The 14117-nt window shown below is 34.2% G+C and overlaps 2 protein-coding genes and 1 pseudogene across 3 annotated transcripts; all 3 read left to right on the top strand.

Moving 5' to 3' along the window:
• The first annotated feature begins 4408 nt into the window (after positions 1-4408).
• Positions 4409-4870, top strand: LOC146541009 (U-megalopygitoxin(8)-Mo12-like). The gene has a single exon (XM_085194571.1). It carries the CDS (start codon positions 4409-4411, stop codon positions 4868-4870), a length of 462 nt encoding a protein of 153 aa, XP_085050697.1.
• An 879-nt stretch (positions 4871-5749) lies between these two features.
• LOC146541010 (U-megalopygitoxin(8)-Mo12-like) lies at positions 5750-6861 on the top strand. Its single transcript, XM_085191496.1, has one exon. It carries the CDS (start codon positions 5811-5813, stop codon positions 6690-6692), a length of 882 nt encoding a protein of 293 aa, XP_085047622.1. The 5' UTR covers positions 5750-5810; the 3' UTR covers positions 6693-6861.
• A 2588-nt stretch (positions 6862-9449) lies between these two features.
• On the top strand, positions 9450-12384 carry LOC146541011 (uncharacterized; annotated as a pseudogene). The gene is made up of 7 exons (XR_014878562.1): positions 9450-9512; positions 9627-9650; positions 9736-9788; positions 9871-10860; positions 10979-11128; positions 11288-11516; positions 11892-12384. The product of XR_014878562.1 is annotated as an uncharacterized LOC146541011 (transcript).
• The last annotated feature ends 1733 nt before the right edge of the window (positions 12385-14117 follow it).

The following is a 14117-nucleotide window of genomic DNA, read 5'->3' on the forward strand; positions in this document are numbered from 1 at the left end:
GTTCAATTTTTTTCCTTCTGAAGTACAATACTCTAAAGCTGGATTAATTATTTTAGTTTGGTTACACATTAAATATATCATAATTTAAGCATTTTGATTCAATTGATTTAATTTTCGTATCCAATCGAAAAATGTTTAGTTATAGTTAGGTACCTAAATCGTAACCCCGCGCAGACTGTAAACGTAGTACTTCCGTGATAAATTTCGATTCTGCAACAATTCCAGGTTAAAAACATACATTATATATTGCTCTACAAAGATAATTAAATATACAAATAAACTGTTATATGTCATTTTGTTGAATGAAATAATTATTTATTTTCTCAAGTTAAAAGAACCTAGAAGCATAGATTTTATAGTTAATCTAATATTTTAAGAAAATAAAGGTCAGGAAGTAATCAGGAAAGGACCGATGAAACATTCACAGTGGCGTAGCTAGGGGGGTGCGAGCGGTGCGGTCGCACCGGGCATCAAAAGCAAAAGGAGCATCAAAGTCGACGATTACTTTGTTCTTTTTTGTTTTTTTAGACTTTAGACCATTTTAAAGGGCATCAAGTCCCCTAAGCCGCACCGGGCATTAAAAGGAAAGGGGCATCAAAGTCGACGATCACGTTTTTTTTTAGAACTCATCAACGTCGACGATCACTTTGTTTTTTTTTAGACCTTAGACCATTTTAAAGGGCATCAAATCTCCTAAGCCGCACCGGGCAGCAAATACCCTAGCTACGCCACTGAACATTCAAAATCATAATACTTTATTTTTTCAGCTTCACGCTGTATATCGTACATAGCAGGGTAGGCAGAGGGAACCTAGTGTTAAGACATTCCGTTCCCCACTTTTTGCCAAATTCTGGAGGCATTGCGTATTGAGGGGTAAAACTCAACGCCGCATTTTGCCTCGAAACCAGAGCGACGAAATGGAAATATAAACGTAAATAAATATCCTTCCTCGAGTGTGAGTCGAACCGACAACCGTCGCATTACAGTCACACCCTTGTGCCGCTGCGCCTCGACGGCCTCAATATACATTTTAAAATTATTATTTAAAATAATACATTTAATGGATATATAAAAAAACTAAATTATAATATATCTATATGTACAATTGTACATGTTTTTAAAAAAAAATCACAAAAAAAGAAAATCGATATAATAAATCATCTACGCCTGCTTGAATTAATATTCAATACAAATGTTTGTTTAAGTGTTTTTAAGAAAAAAATCACCAAGCGCAAGTCAGACTCGGTCACAGAGGGTTCTGGACCGATTTCAGGATTGTGCTTTGAAAATACCTGAGGTTGTGATGATGCGGCGAATAAAGTAAACAAACATAAGTTTGTGAGCATAATATACCTACATTTATTCATATAAATGACTTATAAATTTTTACTTCTCGTAGTTTTTTCTTTATTTGTATTGTATTTATGTTATTCGCGTAACGTAAATTCGTAACACAATTCGTAACTATGTCACACGTAATACAGTGTGGATAAATATCGTGAAATGAAAATAATAATCCTATGTCTAAACTGTTGATTAATTTTGATTGTTTTTTTGAAATATAGGTAAGAATGGGTTTGAAATATTTTATCATATACTAGCGAGCTGATCGCGGCTTCGCCCGCTTTGACTACTGAATTATTCATATAATGTATGTTTGCAAAGCACTTAAGATAATGTGAAAATTAATTAAATCCTAATGCGACCCGCATTTCCGTAGGTTTTTGTAGGAAAACACAATCTCTTACCCAAAAATACTTAAACGAAAGATGTAACCAACTATGTCGCGTGGAAGTACTCGTACATTATAATTATTGGATAACTCCAAAATACGTGTAAGCACTTCTAAATTTACTTTGGCGCAAGAATTGAAGCATTTTCTCGTCTATCTCCGTAGTAGCTCCAAACGACATCATGGCGTTGGTTCTCTGACCGTGGTCTCAGGCGAAAATCTGCTTTAGAGCAGACACATGGAAGGGGCTTGCGGGAAGGGATTGGAATTGGACCCTCGGTTTCCTGCGGGAGTCCTAGATTAAACGACGAAGGTGACTGCTCATGAGTCGGTTTTGGAGAAGGATAGAAAGTCTCTCGAAAGAAGACGTCTGACCTCGCCGGAGGGTGAGGTTCTGTACCACCTGCAGGAATCCTTGTTAACTAATACTCGCTAGGGCATTGTAATGTCATTAGTGTATAGGTCGTAGAGAGCAGGTGACAAAAATCTGACTGGGCAACGGCAGCGACCGGGTCGCTGCTAGACCTCGCACTCTCAACTCTCACGTAAAATGTCCTGTCACTTACAAAGCAGAGAGGCAAAAACATGAGCGACGTGCAGGGGGGTGCCGGCTCTGAGCACTTTATGAAGTAAGCCCGGGTGCCAGACACCCGAAGGTCGAATATGCGTGCTACGTCAAGGGAGACTGTTATTGCACTCTCCTTTCGGTTGATCACTGTTGTGGCGTAGTTTACCCAGAGTGATATACTCGATCGCCAAACTGCTCGCTTTGTGGGTGGATTAGCGACTAGAGAAGTGAGAGAACCTCTTCTCAAACAGCTTGGCGACCGTGCTGTGGAGGATTATAGATCGGTATCCCTCAGCAGCATAATGAGCAGGCCCTCCTTTCATGCCCAGGGGAAAAAAGCCAGGCATGTGCGGCAGATCCACTTATATAAACAAAATGTCGCGGGGTGCGAGGGGACGCATGGTGGGCGACGAGGATTTTATTTCTAGTATAGTAATTTTAAATCTGTGCTACTAATTTTTTCAACTACTTATTAAAATATATTCAAAAATGACTATTTTTAGACAGAAAAGTGATCACTACACGTTGTTCTTAAAAGATAAGAATATGCTGTCGCTTACTTTTTTGTAGATCTTAATAAGAGGAACAATACTCCAGTACATTTTTTTCATGTAGTACTTACCATTAAAGCAGCGCATGCGCGAAATTGTCTCAACGGGTAGGACTTTACACATAATTATCTTATTTATGTTAATTTACATAATAATTTACAAATAATAAACTATATATAAACCTATCCTGAGAAATATTCGACCTAATGGTGAAAACCGCATCAAAATCCGTTGGGTGGTTTAGAAGAAGAAGGAGAAGGCCAGACAGAGGCGAAATGCGACTTTGTTTTATAATATATAGAGATAGAGATAGAGATAGGGATGCTGCCCCAGTCTTTTGTTTCGTTGTCGGTCCATTAAGTGGCGGTTGGCGGTTTTTAAATGAAGCGACTGCCGTCTGACCTTCAAAACCCCTTTGTGGGGAAAAACCGAAGGGAGAGGAAAATAGAAGGGGTAGGATAGGTAAAAGGAGGGAGCTAAGGAAAAGAGGAGGGGAAGGGGGGGAGTTAGGACACTATTCTTACGGACTGGAGGATCTTCTACGAGGATCCGGGGTCGCGTACCCGTATGCCCACAAACAAATATCGGACAGATATTAGTCAGGACATCCTCTGGATCAGGGGAAAGCGCTGGTTGGATGTCGTGATGCAGGACATGAGAGCCAATAGTCTAACCACCGAGGACGCAAAAGATCGTGCAAAGTGGAGTAGGTTAAGCAGGAAGGCAGTCCCTGGTAATAGCCGGGATTAATGCCAGGAAGAAGATAGAGATGCTGCTCCAGTAAAAGGAACGCAGTCGCTTCTACCATGTATATATTTTACATTAAAAAATATAATCAGTTTCACGCTGCATCCCGCACTCAGCGGGGTAGGCAGAGGGAACTTCGTTACCCAATTTCCTTTGAATTTTGGAGGATTTACGTGTTGAGTGGCCGAACTCAACGTCACGGTTTGCCACGACACCAGAGCCAGAGCCAGAGCTCAAGAGCCAGAGCTCAAAAAATGAAAATATAAATTTAATTAAATACTTAATCTCGAGTGGCGTCGCGTTACAGTCACATCCTTGTGTCCTTGGGCCACGACGGCCTTAACATATGTTTTTTACAATTTAAAATTTTATTATTAACGGATCCCTAAAACCATATACGAGTATTGATAAAACGGACGTACGTTGTTAAAAAATTATATTTATAACAAAATACTGTTACTGTATACACGACATAGTTACGGATTTGTAAATTATATTACATATACACTGCTTTTTATAATGTACGTCGTACCAACGTTCTTTCTTGCCATATTAATTACTGCTAAAGCAAGAATTTCTATAAATGTTGAAACTGGAAGAGATCTATCTAACATAATCATACGACACACAGGTTCCGATGAAGCTATAATAGGAAATAAAGAAATAGAGCAATTCAAAATCGACACGTTTAAATTGAAACAAGCTGTTAGAAACACATACAATGCGATGCCTACTGACGTTTTTCTCTAAAGTCCGACACCTTGGGGTGACCTATACGAAAGATATCATTGGAGACCGGTAACACGGGTAATGAAAATTAAATCCGCTAAAGTGACAGGGAGCTCAATTAAATCTGTTGTAGTGTTAACACAAGATTTTGAAAATTTATCCCATAAGACTATCAAAGTGGATGCTGGAATTAGTCAAACTGTTCAAAATACAGTCACCTCCACTTGGACAAATAGTAAGGAGGTAACTGTGTTGCAAGAAGTCGGATTTGACTTCGGTTTCCAAACGGACAAAGTATCGGGCGTGACGAAGTTTGCGTTCAGCTCAACTACCGTTAGGAGTCAACAAAAATCAGAGGCAGTGACGCTAGGAACAAGTAGTAATGTGGAAACTCAATTGAAGCTAGGACAGACAGCTACAGCAGTTGTATCAGCAACCCGATCCACGTCGGATATAGAAATTAAATTTGCTTTAACTTTACGTGGTACTGTAGCTGTGAATTTTAGGAAAAAATATAGAGGACATAATTTCTGGGGGCCATGATTGAAAATGTGCTAAGAAGTGGACATTTGCAAACGGAAGTGACATTTGTAGGAAATATAAAGATTGGTCTATTTACTGACGCGTCTTTGAAAGTGTATGATAAAAAATCAGGAGCGCTATTATTTAAGTCTGTTTAGTTTAGTTTCGTCGAGGTTAATAAACATATTGAGTAAATACCGAATGTTTTTTGGGTACTATAATAATTTTTATTGTATTATATGATTTATGTAATGTAATATTTAGTACAATATTAAATTTATTGACTTAGTACTTACTATTTAAATTATCTTTAACATGGAAGCAAAAAAAGAATTATTGACTATACAAATAAATAAAATTATTACCTATCTCGTTAATATTACTATATTATACATATCAGGAGAGGTCAAGTTCATTTAAATTATCTTATATATGATAAAACAGTAAAAATATTTTAACTCTACATTTATTATTTATGACTGAAATGGATAGATGGACATTTAGAAGGAATAATAGAACGCAAAAATATTTTTTTAATTTCTTGTCTGTCTGTATGTTACTTTACTTAACACACTTTTTTGCGTCTTTTCTCAAGAAAAAAAGATATACTAGCTATAAATGATCCCGAATTTTTATGCCATTATGTAGTCCAAAGTTTTTCACAATTTTCTCTTTATTACAGCATTAGTTGTTAGTAGTACCTATTTAAAACTAATTCATAACTTTTTTCTACCACAAAATTAAAAAAAAATAGAAATATTGTCATGGAAGTGAGCATTTCAAAATTCATAAAATATAATACCATTCACGGTACCCTAACATTTTTACGGTCTGATTAAAAGGACAAAGGTCGATACGTATAGTTCATTCGTTAATAATTAGTCTTTAATTGTCTTTCTAGCCATTATTACCTATAACTCTAAATATTTTCCTTAAAATAAATATCACGAGCTTTAAAACAATGTATTTTACATCAGCTGCAGTCTTCCTGTCAATGCTATTCATAGTTCGAGCAAGAATTACCATAGATTTAAATATTGGAAAAAACATATCTGATATAGTTATATACTACGCAGGAGACGACGAAGCTGTTATTGGTGAAAAAGAATTGAAATTATTCAAAATTGATAAAAACTATTTGCAAAAGGCAATTCAAAGAATTTACAATGAGAAGCCGAATCATGTGTATCTCAAAAATCCACCATCTTCGAAGGATGTATACCAAAAATATCAGTTGAAACAAGTTACACGGTTATTGAAGGTTAAATCTGCTAGAGTGAAAGAGAGTACGTGTAAATCTATTATGGTGATGTCGCAGAACTTTGAAAATTTATCTAACAATACAATAAAATTCAACGCGGGCCTTAGTGAAAGTGTTGAAAATAGTATATCGACAACGTGGCCAAAGGACAAACAAACATCTTTGTCACAAGAAATTGAATATGATTTAAATTTAAAACTTGTGAATATGTCAGGTAATAACAATTTTACTTACACTTCAAATTGGGGTAAGAGTTCTGAGAAATTGGAGGCTATGACTCTAGGAACTAATATTGGTATGGAAAAACAGTTGCAGCATGGGCAGACGGCTACATCTACACTGACGGCAAATCGATGTTGTTTAGAAATAGAAGTTGAATATCTTTTGTCTTTGCAAGGTAATGCCGCTGTGGTTTTTAAAAAGAAGCATCAAGGACATAATGTCTACGGGCCAACAATTGAAAGTATTCTGAAAAGTGGCAAATTACATACAGAATTCGTGATTATTGAAAACATACATCTTGGAATTTATGTTGACGCTTCGTTGAAAATATATGATAAAGTGACAGGGTTGCCATTGTAAAAAAATCTATAATATGTTATATAGTTTTAAGTTGTGTGATACTAAGATATATTTTTCTTTATTTTTATGAGCATACAAGAATGAGAAAACAATGTATATGCATTAAGATAGATCAAATAATTTATTAAATAAATAATAATTATTACAATAACGCTATATTATATATCTTCTTTATCGATAAGTCACTCTGTTCATTACGTATATATTTACCTTCTGCCTATCTATATAGATATTATGCGTTTACTTACACTCAGATACCTAATGAATATATTTTTTCACCTAATCGTGAGATCGCATCTGAAAACTTATCGATTGATAAATCAAATATCATTTTACTATACAATATATGAATGTCCTAACTGGTTTTGAAATATTTTGATATTTACCACATTTTTTTTTATATTTTAATATATATTATACGTAGTAACGCCTGTCCAACTTTACATCCTATGACACTGACATGCGATTGTGCTCTTAAAATGAAGAATTTCTACAAATATATGTATCTGAGAGCTTTAGGCCGTTGTGGGCCGGGGGTACAAGCGTGTGAGAACGCGACGGTTGTGAATCCGATTCCCATTTAGGGGAATGAAATTATATGTCTTTATTTCCCCGATCTGATAGTTGCACAAAGTGCGGTGTTCATTTCCACCTCTTAACATGCAATCCCTCAAAAATTCGGCGAAAAGTGAAAAACGACATGTACCTATTAATGAGCAATGGAGTGTCTTCAAATTAGGTTCCCAGGTACCCTCTGCCTTTCCTGTTAGATACAATATAAAAAAAAAACAATGGAGAAAAGAATAAAGTTATAGTAGGTATATCACCGTTTTCTTCCGTTAGGCCGTCGCGTCGTGGCGCAGCGACACAAGAGTGTGACTGCAAAGCGCGGCGTTGAGTTCTGCCACTCAGAATTCGGCAGAAAGTGAGGAACGGAGTGTCTTAACACTAGGTTTCCTCTGCATACCCTGCTGTGTGCGGGATACAGCGTGAAGCTAATTTTTTATTTTTTATCACCGTTTTCTGTCAAATCTAATAAATCTAATCAAGAGTCTACATCACTGCTCGTGCACTATATACACATTGTATTTAAAAAATTGAATGAATCTTATATATACTGTTGCGGTTTTGCTTAATAAGGCACCATAAATAATACCTTATATAGTATTTTGACAATTTATCTAAATTCGCCAATACACAAAAGTATTTATTAATTATACCAATTCTTAATAAGATTTTTTTTTATAGGTTCTTCGTGTTCGTTCACTATGTGTTAATAAGTACTCCAAGATAACGTTAACAAAGGATCTCAAACACCTGTTAAAATCGTGACAGTTAAAACGAGTGACATTAACCTTGCCCTTAATTAGCTCTATGGAAAAGCGTGAAAGATTCACTTATACCATTTTGATGGTACTCTTGTTTGGTCTAAATGTTTATTTAAGGATTATTATTTTCTTAATATCCGTCTTAATACCGTCGTAGCGTATTAATTATTAATACAGCGTCTGCTTTTAAATTTAAAGGTTGTGGGATCTATTCCCATTTGGAGGAATGAATTCATATCATTTATTTGGTCTGGTAACATTGTTGCGTTAACATTGTGCGTGTTGAAGTGCGGCGTTAATTTCCGCCACTCAACACAGAATATCGCGAAAATTGTGAGGAAGTGTAGAACTATCATTAGGTTCTCTCTGCTCAAATAGACATTCGGGACATAGTTAAAAAAATATTGTTACTCGTATAATGTAATAAAACCATAGATCAATGTTAATGACGTTGATTGTTTTTGTTTTTACATTCCTGAAGGTATTAGGTTCACTTTATATAAAGGACGAAGTTTTTTGCTCTTAAATATACATTTTATTACCACACACTTTCATGACTAATTTAATAGCAAACACGTTGATAACGATATAAAATAAAAGGAAATACTAAACGAAAAATGCAATAATTTATCCTTTCTTTTCCTACAAAGTTATTTTTAAACAGATTTTTTGTGGGGTTATACCACCTATTAAGCAATAACTGAAATTGAGAATTATAAAACAGAATCGGACTTGGACAATATCAATAAAAACTTTCTGCCTACCACATAAAATCTCCCACATCCTACATACTTATATATATGAATAAAAAATATATTATAATATTATCATTGGCGCAGCGGCACAAGGGTGTAACTGTAACCAGACGGTTGTGGGTTCGATCCTCAATCGAGGAAGTGAAATATATATTTACGTTTATAATTCTATTTCTTCGCTCTGGTGTCGAGGCAAAGGGCGGCGTTGATTTCTGCCACTCAACACGCGATGCCTCCAGAATGCCTCCAAAGTGGGGAGCAGAGTGTTTTAACACTAGGTTCCCTCTGCCTACCCTGCAGTGTGCGGGATACAGCGTGTAGCTGATTTATTTATTTATTTATAAAGTAAAATTATAATAAATTGAAATATCTAAACATAATCTATGCATATTAAAGGTACGAACACCGCAAAGGCACTTACGAGCGCACGCAACGCTAATGTAGCATTATACGCGAACTATCGATTTATTTGAACAATAGTACATCTAGTTCAGTCAGTGTCGACACTATGTATCAAAATTCAGAAATCGATGTTCAAACGAACAATCGTCTCTATTTTAAAAGTAATAGGATTGAAATTTGAGTGCGTTTACTTTCAAGAACTTAATTTTTACCTTGCCCAGGATTGACTATTGTCAAAATAGATTTAGTATAAATAGTGGTATGTTATTGGGATGATACCATTCAACGGTCACTTGTCTATCAGTGAAGTAGGAACAGATACAGGTTTGAATCAGGTAAAAAGCTTAGAGGAATTGTTAAAAGGCTTTGAAATTAAAATATCTAACATGAAAAACAAATATTTTATAGAAGTTTAACTTTACTAAAATATATATTGTTTATTTTTACAGATACAAAACGTAGAAAAAATGAAGGTATGTAAATTTCATCAACAGAATGTTAATTTTAATACGGGAATTTTACAAAAGAATAGGTTAATAACTAATACTATTGTTACAGATTTTTATATTTATCAGTTTATTAGCGATTGCACTCGCAGAACCACCTGTAGGGTAAGTAGAAGTTTTATAAAAATATATATAATATAGCAGATCTAAGTAAAAAGATACAATTTTATTTTGCTTTGTCTTTTAGGGATGGGTACCCAGCAGCTCGGTCTAGTCATGATCACGATCATGGCTATAATCTAGAGGCAGAACGATCTCTGTCCCAAGAGTATGGCGTACCAGTGGTTGATGCTCGGAGCCAAAAAAAACATGATTCTGTATCCTCAAGAACCTCGGCAGCTTCCTATTTTCCGTCGTCCCGATCCACTATATCCCAAGAATACGGCCAACCAGGATTACGATCAAGCCCTTCTCAAGAATATGGCCCCCCATCATTGAGGTCCAGTATTTCTCAAGAATATGGAGCCCCAAGTGCTCGCCTTTCACAGCAATACGGACCTCCAGGTTTTAGAAGTACTCCTTCCGCAGAATATGGAGTTCCCTCCCAATTATCTGACTTAAACGTACCAAGCACCCGTTTATCTCAAGAATATGGTATTCCTCAGTTGAGAGCAGATTCTGAAGAGTATGACACCATTGGAGACTTTCCTTCAGATTCTTATGGAACCCCCCTTCAAAGGTCCCCGTCAATCCAATATGGTCCTCCACAATTGCGATCAAATCCCTCCGAGGAATTCAGAAGTTCATCACAAAATGTTTTCACACCACCTCAAAGATCTTCATCAACATCCCAAAAATACTTCCCTGGACTGCGTAGCGCCCAAAATAGTAGTCCTTTATCCCGTGACAGCTCTGTACGTACTAAACAAAATAAGCCTTCATCCGGTGTAACTACGAGGAATTTTAAATCTTCCTTTGGATCAAGAAGCTCTGGGTCTCTAAACTTTGGCACTTCTCTTTCTCTGTCCTCTCAGTACGATGTACCTAATACTAGAAACTCTGATTCCTACACTCCTAAAGCAAAGTCAGTTTCTCAATCTTACCTCCCTAGCTCCAGAACCGTATCTCAGACTTATGGCGTGCCAAATGAACGAAGCCTGTCCTCTGAATATGGACCTCCTGAAGCCAGAATCAATTTAAAAAATAATGCCTTTTCTTCTTCATATGATACGACCAGGTTTGTTTAATTAAAATAATTTCAATATTTGTTAGAGTAAGAGAGGAAGAGTAAGATGTAATTGATTAATATTTTGTGACAAAAGCAATCTATTATCATTTATTTACTACTTTTTTAGATTATCTCCATCTCCCAAATATGGTGCACCTTCAGCTAGAGATTCAATGCCGTCAGACCAATACGGTGTTCCAGACCAATACTCACTTTCCAACCAAGGGTACAGTTATGCAAGGAATGCTCTTGACGAATTATCAAATCAAGTAAATCTATTTTCTCATATTTCATTAAATTAATAAACATTATTAAACTGTTAATACAGTGATACCAATAAAAGCTGTTTATTTGTCAGTGCAGAAAAACTCAAATAAGGTACTCTAAACGTGCTTTAAATGGAATTTGAACGTAACATGTGAATCTGGTCTCATACCAGATCAATAAAATGTTACATTCCTGTATCAATATGAATTTACCTAAATTGTTTAAATATATTTTTAAATTTTGTAATTTAAAATAATGTATAGGAACCAGCCAACTACGATTTCGGATACAAAGTAAATGACTTTGTCAGCGGAAGTGACTTCGGTCATACAGAGTCCAGGCAAGACAATAAAGCTGAAGGGTCTTATTTCGTAGTGTTGCCAGATGGAACTAAACAGGTAACTTATTCAAATTTCTTATACAATCTCAGATTTTAGGACCTTTTTAAATATTAATCATTTTATATATTTTCACAAATCTTACAAGGTATATACTATATATACTTTTATTAACCGACGTATTAACCGACAAGAAATATATCAAAAGTATATACCTACTCTAAAATCTTTCATGTTTTTTTTAATTAATAATACATTTTTTATTGCTCCCCTACACTCAATAACCAATCTACTTACCAAATTTCTTAAGAAGGTCGTTTCGTCTGTCGTTCACACAGTAACGAAAGAGTTATATATACTTAATATAAAGATAAGATTTTACATTATATTATGTCAAATAAATAAATGAAATAAATTCTATGACTTTTTTTTCAGGTGGTAGAATACGAAGCCGACGAGCGTGGATTCAAACCGAGGATCTCTGTGGAGCCAGCGGAAGCACGATCAGGGTATGATGAAAATGCATCTGATCTCACCCGATCTGGAGATGGACCTTATTAAAAATATAAATAAAGACGATAATAGCGTGCCATGACTGACTTATAATCGCACTCAAAAATTTCAATTACCATTTAATCAATATTAAGTTACTAGATACATATGTACTTATTTGTGTGTATTTAATGTTGTTTAAGTGTAAATTGATGTCTCTTTGTGCAACTATTAACGACAAAGTTTTCGTTCAACCTTTAATATTTTTACCGATTTTAATCATATTGACGAAAACGAATCTAGTTTTAATACTGATTTAATTTATTTTTTATAGCAAATTGAAAAAATGTATAAAAAAATGTACCTCGTAGGGCGTAAGTGCTTTGGATGTAAAATTATATTTTACAAGCAAATAAATGATTTTTATATAAATATATTTTTTTATTTGTAGTTTTTATTATCTGGCGATTTACGTCTCTTTTTATCTGTCGTTGCCAACCAAGGCATCAAGTCACAATAATATTAATAGAATTGCTAAATACACCAAAATATGCTAATCATTTAAAAAATATAGCCATATTGGGGCTAATACTAAAAATAACAGATTTTAATAAATATATGTATAAGTCTAGTAAAGATCAATCAATTGATGAAAAATTATCAATTATTATCTTTACTGTAAAGTAATAAAATTATTATTTTATATTTTGTTTAAGTTACTGCCTATAGGTTTAGTTTAGAAGTCCTTTTTTTGTATGTATATAGATATATACAAGCAAATCACTTAAACTTTATACAAATTGTATTCACATTTTTTTATTGCAAAGTAATATTATTATTGTTAATAAGAAATTATGATAGCCAAAAGATTACTTGAATATGTTAATTTTATGAAATACAAAAATATTATTAGTGATGGACGTACCACTACTAGTGAAGGCGTACTTAGAATCTTCACATCTAGTGCACACGCACTCTGTGCACTTAATCTAATTGCGCTCTTAATACCGCTCCACACATACAATGCCTATTATTGAGCTATATTAAGGAACAAATTAAGACTGTATTTTTCCATTTTCTTAAAGAATATGATTTTTTTTCCCAAAAAAAATATTCTCAACTTCCCAAAATTGACAAATATCTGCTGGATCAGTGAATGTCGCTGAACACTTATGGAGTTAAAATAAAGATACTGAGATCCCCTACCCATCAACATATCTGGTGTATATCACCTAGTCTGTGGGAATTTGATCCGTCACTCGATTAACATCCTACAGGAAGAGAATCCTAAAAAAATTAAATAGTTACCTATAATTACTCTTAACCTCTTATTTTTAACCTCCTTTTATTCCAAAATAACTGTAAAATATATTTCAAGTTCTTAAAATAACGGCAACTCGTGCTAATTTGGATCGAAATATTTTAATACTTGAATCAAGAACACAAATATTTGCATATTGCTTGTTGCGTATGCGTGTTGCTTTAAGTTTATTCATTATGTATTGCATTGTTATTAATAGGTAAACTAACAGGCGAATAATCTTACTTTTAAAAAATTAAGATTAGTTAAATTGGTCGTCATTCATATGAAACAACAGGTTCAAAGTTTCCATTTAATAAACAAATTAGAGTTAGTTGGTTAAATACAATTTAATGAAATATTTTTTTTATGCAACATTCCAGTTAAAATATTAAAAATAGCAATATTATAACGTTGGGTCGATAAACTACATCTTTAGGGTATGCCACCAGAAGGTCTGAAAAACTTCCTATAATTAAGAGCTTTCAAATCCATAATAATTTTTAATACAGTGTAAACTATGAGCAGTCTCCTTTAAGGTGACTCTTATTCCTTGCAAAAAAATATACATTGTAAAAAATTGTGAAAATCCAAAAATAATGATTTAGTCGTTACGACATCAAAAAGTGATATTTGTGCACTTCATCGATCTTTAAAATTTAAAGTACCCTCTTGATTTTTTACTTGGATATTTTAAATAATACGTAGGTAATAAAATAAATATATATTTTTATTAGAATATTATCAAATGAACCTTTTGAGGTTATAAAGATAAATAAAGAAGAACCTTTTATATAAACTCAGTACAGAGAGTTACATGAATTAACGTGATATATTGCCTTCCTCAATAAATGAACTATTCAGCATAA

This window comes from Heliconius melpomene, chromosome 1, assembly GCF_056956725.1.
Source record: "Heliconius melpomene rosina isolate 202511_hmr_F chromosome 1, ASM5695672v1, whole genome shotgun sequence".
NCBI lineage: Eukaryota > Metazoa > Arthropoda > Insecta > Lepidoptera > Nymphalidae > Heliconius > Heliconius melpomene.